General features: G+C 37.0%; 1 protein-coding gene across 3 annotated transcripts in view; it reads right to left on the bottom strand.

Moving 5' to 3' along the window:
• LOC150079328 (uncharacterized) overlaps positions 1-15313 on the bottom strand; it is a 486833-nt gene that overhangs the window by 48224 nt on the left and 423296 nt on the right. For all 3 annotated transcript variants that reach the window (XM_090382736.1, XM_090382738.1, XM_090382737.1), the window contains one exon: positions 7879-8003. In XM_090382736.1, the coding sequence (XP_090238862.1) occupies positions 7879-8003 (125 nt within the window). Of the gene's footprint in view, positions 1-7878; positions 8004-15313 lie in introns of those variants that run through there.

Genomic DNA, 15313 nt, shown 5'->3' with positions numbered 1-15313 from the left:
AATTATATACAAATTAAAGATAAAATTACAAAAATACAATTAACAAAATACAAATAAAATTCTAATAATAAAAATTGCAGTATTTATTTTTATAATATTTAATGAGAGATTTGACAGTGGTTATTTTTATTAGTGAATTGATAGCTGAATCAATATCTGTCATAGCAATGTGCAGAGTATTTTGAAATTTACGTCAAAAATTCCATTAATTCAAAAATATACATAATAAACAGCAGGCTGGTTATTATATATATTTTGAAAATGACAGCGGACAGGAGGTTGCCCACCCCCTGGTGAAATGTATAATGTAAAACTAGATACCATAATACATATCACTGCATTTAGTAATCTATTAGCTTAGTGCAATATTGTCAATTAATCAATTAAATTTATTAATCTTGTTAATTTTCATTGTTAATCAATTAAATTGTATTTAAATGTAAATTATGCCCCAGACTAGAGAAACAAAGTAATGAGCACAAAGTAGCAGAAATACTATGGCAAGGGGCAGAACCGAAGGGGATGATTCTCCAATGCATCACAGTTTAAAAAAAAATGTGCAACTTGTGAAATGTTTGAAGACCTTTTTGGAACAGGACATGATCGAGTCAAAGGAGGATGTTTTTGTGTGTGCTAGGTGAAGAAATTAGGTGCCAACTCAGCATTCTGATGGGTGTCTATAAAAGTTTGAAGAGTAGGGTAGATGCCCTCAAAGGAATTAAAATGGGGGCCCATCAAGCTCACAACTGCCCAACTCAATGCCAGGGCTCACTCTTATGCATCATGCAACACAGCGGCAATATTCAAGGCAGAACGTGCTGGTCCCACAAGAGCTAGTTATTGTCAGTGACTCTATTGTCAGGGAAGCAGGAAATATATTGTGCTAAAAGGATAGGTGGAATAAGACCAGGGTATGTTTACCAGGGGCAAAAGTTGATCACGCTGTAGAGCAGATATCTTTTAAGGACACAAAAGGTGATATTGTTGTACACAGTGGCAGTAATGACATTAATAGCAGATCTGTGAACTTACTTAACAAGTACAGATCAATGTTGAAAAAGAGCCGCAAGTTAGGGTTAAATTTGAAAATGTCTGCAATTGTGCCCATAAACAATAGGAGGGAATATATGATGAGGGCCTTGTCAATCAATTTGTTCCTGGAGAGACTGTGCAAGGCTCATAGGGTAGAATTTTCTCAGCACAGTCTGTGCTTGTTAACAGGAGAGACTTCTATGGGGATGGGATACACTTAAATAAAAATGGTGCAGGAATATTTACTGATGCTATCAAGGCAGTTTTAGTTGGGTTGGAAAACTGCTAGTTTGGAGGGGAGATTCCCAGACTAATACATTAGCAGTAGCTGCAGGCAGATGTGAAAGTGATTTTTGTATTGCTTCTATTGGAATGAGCAGCAGCCTGGAAAGCAAGGTGCTGGGAATTTCAAGAACTGCTGGGAGTCAACATGGAACAAATAAATACGAGGGGGTATCAAAAAGTTCATATCCTGACCTAGATAAAACATCAGTAGGAAGATGCCATTTTTAATATAAGTTGTCTACATATTCAATAACTAACACTTGAAATTTCATTCCCATAGGTGATCATACACCAGAGGTGGAACTCGGAATCTGAGGAAGGACGCTATGGTTGACAACATGGAGTATCGAAGATAAATACCTGCATTTGAAGGGCAAAAAAGCTCAGGATTGTTGACAAAGAAATGAAAGCTGTGTATGGGCAGAATGACACTGTAAAAGAGTAGAAACAGGGGTTCCAGTGTGTCTTTGACGAGCCAAGAGAAGGAAGGCCATCAACATTCACAGGCAGTGAGACAGTTGCAAAGGTTGAGCAGCTGGTGCTAAGTGACAGACGTGTGACAATTCATTTCATCACAAAACGCAGTGGGAATTAGTTTTAGGTCTGCCCATAACATTTTACATGACCATCTGCATACATCTAATGTCTCCCCACGATGGGTTCCAAGATTGCTGACGCCTTTGCAGAAGCAATGTCGAATGCAATGTTCTCGCCAACTGATGGATAACGCAGATGTGAGAACTTTTTTAATTGGTCGGTGACAAATTATGAATGCTGGGTGTACCAGTATGATCCAGAGACTAAAGACATGTCAAAGAGTGGAAGTACACCTGCTCCCCACTTCCCAAAAAGGCAGAGACCACTCCATTTGTGAAGAAGGCGATGTTGTCCATGTTTTGGGACAGAAAAGGGGTTATTCTGACAGATTACCTACCTTGTGGTTCCACACTTACCAGAGAATACTACAGGAATTACACAGTGCTGTGAAGATGAAAAGGCATGGAATGTTAACAAAGGTGTCCATCTTCTGTCAGACAATGCACTAGCTCACACGGCCATTGCCACCACCAACTTTGTTGCCCAGTGCGGCTTCAAACTACTGCAGCAGCCACCCTATTCTCCTGACCTAGCACTGTCAGACTTCTTCTTGGTTCAAGAAATGAAGAAAACCATTGCGTGGATGCCGCTTTGATTTGTCTTAGGCAGTCATCAATGAAGTGGAATCGTGGTTTCAGGCAAAAAGTGCAGCCTTCTGCGATCAAGGCATTAAACAACTGATCCATAGATGGGAGAAATACATGGAGAATATATAGGAAAGGATTAAAGTTCCTGTGAAGTTTCACTTTTCTAGGGCTATTATTTCTAGGTAAGGGTACGAACCTTTTGATACCCCCTCGTACATGAGCTGTGTTAGAGTAACTAAGAGTAAGAGCAGGCGCATGTAGACTTGCATGTATACCAATGCTAGGAGTATAGTAAACAAATTTGATGAAGTTGAAGTGCTGGTCAAGACATCAAAGGCAGATATTGTTTGGATATCAGAGATTACATTCCTTATATCTGTCACACCTCTATAAGGAATGCAGAATTAGAATTTGGGGAGTGCAATGTGTACTGAAAGGACAGACAGGATAAGATGGGATTAAGGTTATGCTGTTGGTTAAGAAACATGAAATTTAAGGCAGTGCATCCAGTTGACATGGGTGGACAGTGCAATGCTGGATCAGTTTGGTGCGACATAAGCACAGGGAAAGCAAAAATTAGAGTAAGAGTGTGTTAAGAAAGAGGATGAATCAAATTGGCCCACTTGATATCGATTGTTCGACTGCTGATGATCCTGTTCAGGTGACAAACTGAATGAGTATTTTGAATCTACTATCATACAAAAGCAATTCTTTAGAGAAGTGGATTGCAAAAGTTCATCACGCTCTAACAGGGAACAAAATGATTTTATAATAACTCAGATGAAGGTGGAAGAAAAAGTGTTGAAGTTAAACATGAGAAAGGCACCTGGGGTGGATGGGTCTATCAAATTATATTAGACAGACTGCAATGGAAGTAAGCAAACATTTAGCCATAATTATGAGAGTATCCTTGGATTCAGGGAGGTCCCCACAGACTGGAGAGGTGCAAATGTATCCCCAATTCACAAAAGGGGATCGAAAGGTGACACGAGTAATTAGAGACCTCCTAGTTTAACTTCTGTTCCAGAGAATATAATGGAGTCACTGTTTAAAAAATGTAATGCAGGATCATCTAGACAAAACTGCAGTTATAGTCCAGACATAACATGGATTTGTTAAGGGGAAATCTTGTCTGACCAATCTGATTGGATACTATGATGTGGTCACAGAGAAACTGGATGCAAAAAATAATTTTGATATCATATACTTGTATTTCAGGAAAGCATTTGATACTGTTGCACAAAAAAGACTGCTGTAAAAATCAGAGCAGTGTGGCATTAAGGGCAAGTTGCTGCTATGGATAAAAGGGATGGCAGAGTAGGAGAAGATAAAGAGTGGTAATCAATGCACACTGCTCTTTGTGGACTAATGTTATTAGTGGAATCCCCCTGGGGTTCGGTGTTGGGCTCGTTGTTGTTTTACATTTATCAATGATACTGATGAAGGTTTATCAGGCTTAATTTTCAAGTTTGCTGAGAATATGAAGGTTGGCAGGGTTTTAATGACAGCAATGACAGTACACTACTGCAACAGGATCTAGAAAAGTTGGGCAGATGGGCTGAAAGGTGGCAAATGAAGTTTAACATTGACAAAAGCAAAGTACTGCATATGGATAGGAGTAACTCCAGAGAAACTACCAAATGTGTGGTACTACACTGAGAATGAAAAGACCTGGGGGTATTTGTGCAGTCAGATATGAAGTTCCCTGAGCAGTATAGACAGGCTACCAGGAGCTCATGTGGTTTTATCAATGATATACAGGAATTTTGCTAGCAGGGATAATGAGGTGTTTATCCCTTGGTATAAGGCAATGGTCAGGCCACACCTTTAGTACAAAGGGCGTGAGGCCTCATTTTAAGAAGGACGTAGAGTTGCTGGAACGAGTACAGAGAAGGGCAACGAGATTGTTGAGGGGAACAAAGCAGTGCTCTTACCAAAAAGGTCTTCAGTTTGGCAAATTACAGCATCTAGAGAGTAGACACCTGTGAGGTGATCTGAATGAAGTGATTAAGACTTTTAATGGTTTGAGCAAGCTAAATGCTGATGGGATCCTTCCTCTTGCTCAGATTATGCACTTGAGGGAGCAAAAATTCAAATCGAGGAAAAACAGTTGCAGACTAGATGTGCAGAAATTTGCTTTTAGCCAGTGAGTGGTTGATTGCTGGAACAAACTTCCATCTGTTGTTGTGGAAGTTGACAGCTTAAATAAATTCAAGGAAAACCAGATAAACTTTTGGAGGGAATCAATAGGTGAAATGGGAAGCATTTTATTTATTTATTTATTTATTTTTTTTTTTTTTTGCTTGCTTGCATTATATGCCATTACTAAGTGCTAATATGTAAGTAACAGAAAATTAGTGTAAGCATACTGGAAGCAATTTCCTTTTTTTTGGATGAAGTGTTCCGTTAAATCTAGTTTCATATGCAGAGGACTTAAAAGTACTCTGTTTTGACCTTATATGGTTCACCTTTAATGTTCTTTGAACCTGATGTCAGAGACTGTATTGTTTGCCACACTTTCCTGTCCCAATTTTTATTTCTTGCCTGATTGTGCAAGTGGGATCACTTGCACAGAAAGCAGGGCATTTTTTGTAATCAAGTTGTTGGCCAAGTAGCAGGCTGAAGAGGACTGTTGCTGGATTCAGCAGATTCTTGGATTTCAGTCTTGACCTCAAAAGCTCAGTAGACCATTTGCATAGATTTAAATCATTCACAAGTTCATCAAGTTTACTTTGCGATAACAGCTGTGGTCTAGTATTGTAAATTTATTTGTACATCGGTTTATATTATCCTCAAGATCCCAAATGTCAGATTCAAGATCTGATGGTCTGATGGCATACAATGAAGAATAACTGGTGGAGGAGATACCAGTAGATCGGGTCCATGGGTACTGACTGGCCTTGCAGCTGAAGTGATGATGTTAGGGTACACAGTGCTCTGCTCGTTCTTCACATTACAACCTGCTACATTTAAGGAACAAAGCTACCAGTCATTAATATGATCCTAAGATTTCCTCCACACTGTAGAAATGGAAAAAGTTCTTTTTTACCACTTTTTCACAAACTCGAGCCCTCCACACATGTATGGCATTCAATATGGGAGTCACCCAATTTAATTCTAAAACATGCAGCATGTACATTTTTTGCAAATTATGTTATACCCTGCCTTTGTTTCACAACAACTTACTGCAAATGTAATAAAATATATTTTAATTGTTCACACAACCACAAGTTGCCACTGACAAAGACAGAATATGAAAATCACATTAGAAGCAGATACTAATTAGCATGAATGCACTAGAAAACAACTGAATATAGAAGAAACACTTCACAGGTTTATATGACAACCTGACTTGCAGGTCTCAAGATGTCTACACCTATCAGTCATAAAGGAAGTAGTAAGCATATGGCATATATATGAAATGTGTAATTAAGAAAACAATTCTTACTGTTTATCTTACTGTGTGTTACTTTACATAATAAGCAAAAACAGTTTGGATTTTTAGAATTAGCATAAAAAAGCATAAAAGTTCACAACAACGTCATGAAACGTCATTCAGAAACGTCATGAATTTTGGAAACATCAATCTATGCAGACCAGTGTAATTTGCTTAATCCTTCCTTAAATTTATTCCAACTGCCCACCCACCTCCAACAACACAACACATGATGAAAATTTGTTCCAGCAATCAACTACCTGTTGGCTGAAAACAAATTCTTTTCCAGTTTAAATTTATATCCACTTATAGTAGTAGTAGTAGTAGTGGCATGTGATGCAAGAAAGCAAATGTATGAGCTTATGCAGCATCAGCCAAAAAAAAAAAAAAAAAAAAAAAAAAAATCACACCATTCCCTCCAAATGCCTGTCCAGTTCCTCCTTAAATTTATTCAAGCTATCAACTTCCAGAACGACAGATGGAAGTTTGTTCCAGCAATTAACCACCCGCTGGCTAAAGGCAAATTTCCGCACATCTATTCTACATCTGTCTTTTCTTAATTTGAATATGCCCCCTTAGGTTCGTAATCTGAACAAGTGGAAGGATCCCATCAGAATTCAGCATGCTCAATCCATTCAAGGCCTTATATACCTCAATCAGATCACCGCGCAGGTGCCTAGTCTCCAGCCACTGCAATTTGCAGAACTTAAGCCTCTCTTGGTAAGAGGATCCCTTCATTCCCCTCACCAATCTTGTTGCCCTTCTCTGTACCTGCTCAAGTAAATCTACATCCTTCCTAAAATGAGGTCTCCAAACTTGTACACAGTACTCAAGGCGTGGCCTGACCATTGCCTTATACAGAGGGATAATCACCTCCTTTTCCCTGCTAGCAAAATTCCTATATATCATTGACAAAACCCCATGACCTGCCCTGGCAGCCTGTCTGCATTGCTCAGAAAACTTCATATCTAACTGCACAATTACTCCCAGGTCTTTTTCATTTTCTACCATCTTAAGTGTAGTACCACACAGTTGGTACGTTTCTCTAGGGTTATTTCTACCCATATGCAGTACTTGGCATTTGTCAAGGTTAAACTTCAGTTGCCACTTCTTAGCCCATCTGCCCAAATTATCTAGATCCTGTTGCAGTAGCAAACTGCCATTACTGTCATTAACAACCCTGCCAACCTTTGTATCATCTGCAAACTTCGACATTTATGTGTGCCATCTGAGCAGGAGTTAGGAAGCCACCTGCATTTAACTTACTCAAGCCATTTAAGGACTTAAATACTTTGATCAGGTCTCCTTGCAGGTACCCACTTTCCAAATGCTACATTTTGTAGAACTGAAATCTTTCCTGGTAAGTGTACCCTTTTGTTCCCCAGACTAATTTTATTGCTCTTCTCTGCACTTGTTCCAACAGATCTATATCTCTGCTGGTAAATTTTCATCTTTGCTGGTAAATTTCCTGCATATCATTAACAGGATCCTGTGAGCTGTCCTAACAGCATGTCTACACCGTTCAGAAAACTTCATGTCAAACTGTACAATTAACCCCAAAGTACTTTTTCTTTCATGAGTACACTGCCACGCATATGCAGTACATTGCATTTTACAATGTTAAAACTCAATTTCCACTTCTCAGTGCATATGGTTAATTTTTCACGAAGGTTTGTAGGGTGCAGACCCTGCAAACATCATGTCACCTTCAAAATCTTGACATTAAACTTGATATGTCATCTTTAATATCATTAAAAACATTAAATAATTTATATAAAATCATTAAAATTTATAAATAATATTAAAAACTAATAATTTATATAAAATAAATAATAAATATTAGTAGCATTTTTTTTTGGTAAAAAGTCTTCATAATCACCTCAGGAAAAAACAACTTAAAATGCAGAACTTTAAAAAACATAATAATGGATATATATTTACTGCTGTTGAATGAGAACTGCTTGCAAGGCTTCTATGTCTCTAAGATGACCCAAAGAATTTTCTTCAGTTTCTTTTATTGTTTCAAGCAATGCTGGTGGTGGTGATGAAATAAGGTCATCAGTATCCTGCAAAAATTGGATAAAATATATTAAAAAAAAAAAAAAAAAAAAATGCATGTGCTCTCTCTCAATCAAGTTCTGTGTTTGACTATAAAATAAAATTAAATTAAAAGCAATTATGATATTATTGGGAGTAATGGAATCATGGTTCATGCTAGCCACTAATACAAAAATTTTATGGAAAAAAAAAAAAAAAAAGAAATATATGTATATACAGGGTGATTCAGCTGGAATAGGAAATAATTTGGGAGGTTATAGCATTAGTAGAGGCATATGATGCAAGAAAGCAAGCTTATATTGTATTAGCCAAAAAAAAAAAAAAAAAAAAACATTTCACACATCCATTCCCTCTAAATGTTTGTCCAGTTCCTCCTTGAATTTATTTAAACTATCAACTTCAACAACAACAGATGAAAGTTTGTTCCAGCAATCAACACCCACTGGCTAAAGACAAATTTCCACACATCTATTCTATAACTGTCTTTCCTCAATTTGAATTTATGCCCCTTCAGGTTCATAATCTGAGCAAGAGGAAGAATTCCATCAGCATTGAGCCTGCTCAACCCACTTTTAAGGCCTTATCTACACTTCAATCAGATCACCTCGCAGGTGCCTAGTCTCCAGACACTGCAATTTGCAGAACTAAGCTTTTCTTGGTAAGAGCACCCCCCTTTATTCACCTCACCAATCTTGTTGCTCTTCTCTGTACTCATTCTAGCAACTCTACATCCTTCCTAAAGTGAGGCCTCCACACCTGTACACAGTACTCAAGGTGTGACCTGAGCATTGCCTTATACAGTAAAAAAGTCCTATTAGTAAAATAATAAGAGGAGTTTACCTCAATATAGTACGTAGAACACTTCCTTATGATACCCTCCAGAAATTAAAACGAAAATATTTTCGTTAGATTCTTTTAATTGCATTAATTTGATTTTTAATTGTTTAATTAATTTAATTATTTATATTTTACTCTAATGTACCAGTAAGTTGTCGATTTTTTTCGTTTTTTCGTTTTAATTTCTGGAGGGTATCATAAGGAAGTGTTCTACGTACTATATTGAGGTAAACTCCTCTTATTATTTTACTAATATTATTATCAACGTAGAACATATTGAGTATTACAGCTCTGATTCACTTCTTGTCTTTCCAGTAGTAAACAATCGATACACACAATTATGGGAGATTTTTTGAGGAAGGGAAATCGTTTTGAATATTTTCGTTAGATTCTTTTAATTGCGTTAATTTGATTTTTAATTGTTTTAAATTGATTTGAATTGTGTTAAATTGATTATTTAATTATTTATATTTTACTCTAATGTACCGGTAAGTTGTCGATTTTTTTCATTTTTTCCGTTTTAATTTCTGGAGGGTATCATACGGAAGTGTTCTATGTACTATATTGAGGTAAACTCCTCTTATTATTTTACTAATATTATTATCAATGTAGAACATATTGAGTATTACAGCTCTGATTCATACTATCTAAGTAAAAAAGTCCATATAAACATGTGTCCAATTCTCAATGGATATGGAGATACAACTGTTTGAAATTGGCACACACAAAGCCATTATGAGAGGTATCAAAGAATGATTTTTTTTTTTTTTTTTTTTTTTTTGATTTGGTAGTTGTTGGCGCATCGGCTTCTGTGGCCATATTGCACCTCCCAAGGTTTTTGCAGTACTTTGATCCAAGCCCGAGGCGGGAATCGAACCCGCGACCTTTGGGTTGCCGGGCAGGTACTTTACCCACTCGGCTAGCCCGGTCGGCTCAAAGAATGATAAGTGACTTATTGTTTGTATTTATTGACTTTTAGAATGATACAAAACACAAATACAGCAGATTAACGATTAACCAGCCCCTATGGGATTGGACCTTCGGCTGGATAAATGAATGGCCGGTTAATCCAAAAACATGCAAAATACCATTTATAGGTTGTAAATTAAATAAAAAATATATGCTGTATATGAATGTTTATTAAACATTTACTTACATAAAAAAAAAAAAATCTATAATCTTCATTTGTCTTTTTGATTAAATCCATTTTTTGAAGCAAAATATGATCTTGCTGTTCACTATATCTTATCGCAGTTTTAAGCACTTTCTTTCCTTCCAAATGACTTATTCTTTTGTCATTTTTATCTCTGCTCATAGCTTCTGGGTTCTCTGGCTCTTCATCTTCTGCCATTTCTCTTTGACTAACTGCTTCGATAATATCATCATCTGTTAACATTTCATTCTCTAGAATGTTATCGCCTACAAGTCATTTGTCTCTTTTTTCTAGGTCTTTGAACTCTGATAATTGTTTCAAATTATTAAGCAGAGCAATGTTGTTGTGGTTTGTCAGATCCTCAGCATACAGCTCTTTGTCCAGATTGCAGTTAATTTTTTGACATCAGGCCATAGTTTTCTCCATCACCTCACAAACATTAATGATGGCATTTCCTCAAAAGCAGATGCCAGCATGTAAATCACATCCTTGATGTTAATTTTCTTAAGGGCCTCAGTGAGTTCTATTTCTTCATTGGCAGTCTTCTCAAAAATTTCTGAAAGTTTTCTTCTGTAATGCCTTTTCAGACTATCACATCTTGATCCATAGGTTGCACCAAAGATGTAATGCCAGGTGGTAAAAACACCACCTTGATGTTATCAGAAAATAGGTCAATCGGATGCATTGCAGCATTGTCAAGGACAAGAACAATCCTCGTGCAGTAATTTCAAACGTGTCAAATGTGCCTTAACTTTTAGAACAAATTAATTGAAAACTATTCTTCAAATAGAAAAGAATCCATCCAAGCTGACCTCTAGGCTCTGTAGTAAACCGGTAGAGCATTAAAATTTACATTTTTAAATGCTCTTTGTTTGGCTGACTTTCCTACAACAAAATGGGGCAGTTTGTGACTCCCAGCAACATTTGTACAAAGGGCCACAGTGATTCTCTGTTTATTCATTTTGAAACCAGTAATGAATTTTTCTTGTGGTGCTGCTAGCGTTTTCGTCAGAAGAAGCTTAAAATTTATGCCTGTTTCATCCAAATTGTAGACTTGTTCAGGAGTAAGATTTTCCTTCTGTATAACGTCTAAAAACTTTTCGGAAAATTCACTTGCCGCATTTTGATCTACTGACAATTTCTCACTCCAAACACCTACATAATGAATTCCGTGGCACTTTTTCCATCACAAAAGCCATCCCTCTCTGGCTAAGAATTCTTCTCAGCTGTTGACTTTCTTGTGTAAGTGTACTGCTTTTACCTTGAAAACCAGTCCGCTAAGAGGTGTTCCTCTTTGTCGTTCTTGCATGAACCATATCCATAATGCATAGTCAACGACTTCATTTTTTGGCTTCTTCATAGTGCACCTGTCTAAGAGTACTTTTTCTGATTCCATTTGAGCACTGAAGTCTTGAAGGGATTCCTGGTTTCTCCACCAATCATTTGCCACACTTTTTCTGACACTCAGTTCGTTACATATCCGTTTTACAGGCTGTCCATTATCAATATGTTCCAATGCTTTTAGTTTTGTTTCAGTAGTTAACACATTCCATTTACGATTGTTCGAGCCTATCATTTCAAGCTAACATAATTTAAAAAAAAAAATCAATGATGAAAATATGTACATACGGAGTAACTACAATCCAAATGGCACAGATAGCAAAGACTAACTGAAGTGAAAAAAGTTATAGGATCGTTAGAGTGCGCTGTACTCATTCCCAGAATCTTTTAATTTTATTTTCCTGCTGGACCCATGATATCAGAAATCTGATTCGCAGAAAAATCTCAACAAAAATATGACTGGTTAAAGCGAGACTGGATAAGACGGAGTCCACTGTAATTGACAAATTTTTTTCAGTTCACAATAAATGTTCGAAAATCCCACTGACAACTTCAATGCACTTTGAAACTCTTGTGGTAATATGATGTGTTGTTCTTCTGAGGTTGTCTTGGCATTTCTTTATGAGGGCAGTAGTATCCAAAATGCGAGTGAGCAATTAGTCTCTTGTATTCACCTTTTCTTTGTATACTGCAATTTTCTTTCATCCCCACAAACAAAAATCAAACAGAGTGAGGTCTGGAGACCTTAGTGGCCAATGAATGGGACCACCATGGCCAATCCATCGTTCAGGGAAAGTTTGATTTAGATATTGTATCACCAGATGGGTATAATGTGAAGGAGCTCTGTCATGCTGAAAGTACATACCAATCCTTGTAGCCAAGGGAACATCCTCCAATAGTAGTGAAAGTTCATTTGGCAGAAATTCTAGGTAAATGGGACCTGTAAGACGATTTTGTAACATAACAGGCCTAATCAACTGATTGTTAATAATACTGCACCACACGTTTACAGAAGCGATGTTGAAAATTTGTTTCTACAGTGCCATGTGGATTTTCATTTGACTACCTTATGAGAGTTACAGGTGTTGTTGATACCATCATGGGTGAAAATGGCTTCAATGCTGAACAGTATTAATGGAATTAATTGGTGATCAGAATTTACTCACTGAAAAAAAAAATTCCAATCACTGGGCGTCATCTCCAGGTTGAAGTTGCTGCACCCACTGTATGTGAAATGAATACAAGCCATGCTCATGTAATGTCTGTGGAACACCGATACAGATAGAAATTCTTCGTGTACTAATAGTAGTACTACATTCTACCAACTGAAGGATGTGTTCTATTTCATCCACATTTTGTTCATTTGCACGTTTAGAAGAAATACGAGCACTGGAAACTGTACCAGTCTCATGCAGTTTGGTGTAAACACTAGTAAACACTCTTGAATCGGTGTTCTGCGATTAGGAAACCATCAACGTTTTCTCTACCAGCAGCAGTAGCACTTCCAACACAAGAACTGTAGACAAACACTATATCAGCATATTCAGCATGTGTGAAGATGTGTGGCATTCTTAACAACACTTCTAACACCAAACAGCATCAGGTTATAACTGCTTCTTGGTCACATCTGATTCAGGAAGCTGGACGTGCCAGTTTCAAACAGCTGTATATCGTATCCATTGAGAATTGGACACATGTTTATATGAACTTTTTTACTCAGAATAATCAATACTATAACCTCCCAAAATATTTACTATTCCTCCCTAATCATCCTGTATATAGACACTTTACACTATGGGGGATTGGAAAAACAAAATGGCATTTTATTGATACTTACGTCAATTAAAAGCACAATATTGGCAATAAATTGTTATATAGTGACATTTCAGGTTTCATTCTAAATCCTATTATCAGACCTAAGAGGACTCTACAATATGACCTCACTCAGTGACATAACTGCTAAATGTACCAAAATATATATATATAAATATAAATAAAAATTATATATATACCGTATTTCCCCATGTATAAGGCGCACTTTAATTTTGGGGCCCGAAATTTGAAAAAAAAATGTATTACATAAAGTTATTGAACTCAAGTTTTATTCATCATAAAATTCATTCAACTCATCACTGTCAAAACTCCCATCCATTAGCTTGTCCTCATCTGTGTCTGATGACAAATCACTGTCTTCATATATTGCCTCGTCCTCAGTTCCATCTATGGCATTTGAAATGCCACACCTCTTAAATGACCTGACAACAATCTCAATCTTGATATTATCCCAGGATCTTTTCACCCAGGTACAAACTTCTCCTATAGTTGGTTTCTGCTCTCTTCCTGCTGGTGTCAAATTGTCCCCAGAAGACTTCATCCATTGATTCCATTTCTCTCATGGCAGCTTTGAAGGGTTTGTTAATGCTGACATCAAGTGGTTGGAGCTTGGATGTCATGCCTCCAGGTATGACGGCAAGTTTTGTTTCTTGCTCTGCAGCAATCTTCTTGGTATTTTTTGTTATGTGTGCCCTGAACTGATCAGGCACCAATCGGGCAGGTTTGCATAAGAGCCCATCTGGTCTCCTGCTCCAAACTTTCTCAAACCAGATCTTCATCCCATCCTGATCTATCCAACCCTTGTCATGAACGTGGACAATCACTCCTCGAGGAATGTCTTCTTTTGGCATTGTTTTGCGTTGGAAAATCAGCATAGGAGGCAGCTTGGTTCTGTCGGCACAACAAGCTAGAACAACTGTATAATGGCTCTTTTCAGGCTTGGGACATCAAATTGAAGGGGGACTTCGTCCATATTTCAAATCTGTTCCAACTCAAACTGATGTGTCTTCCAACATTGAATGACAAAACGATGAAATTCAAGGACCTTCTGCTCATAGCTTTCAGGCATCTTTTGGGAAAGTCTGCTGTGTGTGTACGCATGCTTAGTCCATTCTGTTTCGTGAACCTGAAGCACCAATTGTGTCCTCCTTTGAAATCAGTAACTTCTTTTTCATCAGCAATTCTTCTTGCCTCATTCCTGTGTCCATCTTTGTGGACACAGGAATTCCAATTGCCCTTTGCTCTTCAATTCCCTCTCTAAATCGGGCAATTTTGCTGACTTGCCTCTCATGGCCTTCTTTGCGTGGCGTTTTTAGTAGGGTTTCTTCTTCCCGTAGCCAGTCTCAGATTGTTTTCTCAGTAGGAGGAGGACCAAACTTACGTTCAGCAGCACGATTTCAATTCACTTTTGCAAACTGGATCACTTTAACTTGAATTAGCACTTACAAAAATCTTTTCTGAGCCATTTCTGGGTAGAACGTGGCAAAACGTAACCTAATATACCGGTAACAAGTGCGAAACAATGAGCGCAAAGACAACAAGCGCAAAAAAGCAGGAAATGCAAGTAAAAAAAATCTACAACCACTGTATAAGACGCCCCCAGTTTTTAGACCCCAAATTTTTCGAAAAAAAGGTGCATCTTATACATGGGAAAATACGGTATATATAATATAAATAAAAATTGTATATATATATATATATAACATAAAATATAAATATCAAAAAAATATAAAAAATATAAATATCAATAAAAATATAAAAAATATACATATCAATAAAAAAAAAAAAAAAAAAAAATATATATATATATATATATATATAAAATATTGGTGTAAATACACCATAGAAAACTCTTAAATGAAAAAACTACATTTGTAATGTGAAAGGGCATAATTTTATCTGTAACTCATATTGTGCTCATCCTTCAATGTGCTCATTCTCAAAGGATGAGCACAATATGACATACAGATAAAATGATGCCCTTTCACAGTACAAACAGTTTTTTCGTGTAAGAGTTTTCTATGGTGTATTTACACCAATATTAAATAGATTATTTATACCCTTAAACATATGATGACTTGTTGCATTGACTTTCACTTACACACACACACACACACACACACACACACACACACACACACACACACACACACA

This window comes from Mastigoproctus giganteus, chromosome 10 (genome assembly GCF_048544385.1).
Source record: "Mastigoproctus giganteus isolate SK-2022 chromosome 10, ASM4854438v1, whole genome shotgun sequence".
In the NCBI taxonomy this organism is placed as follows: Eukaryota; Metazoa; Arthropoda; class Arachnida; order Uropygi; family Thelyphonidae; genus Mastigoproctus; species Mastigoproctus giganteus.
This window is presented reverse-complemented; position numbering and strand designations above follow the sequence as displayed.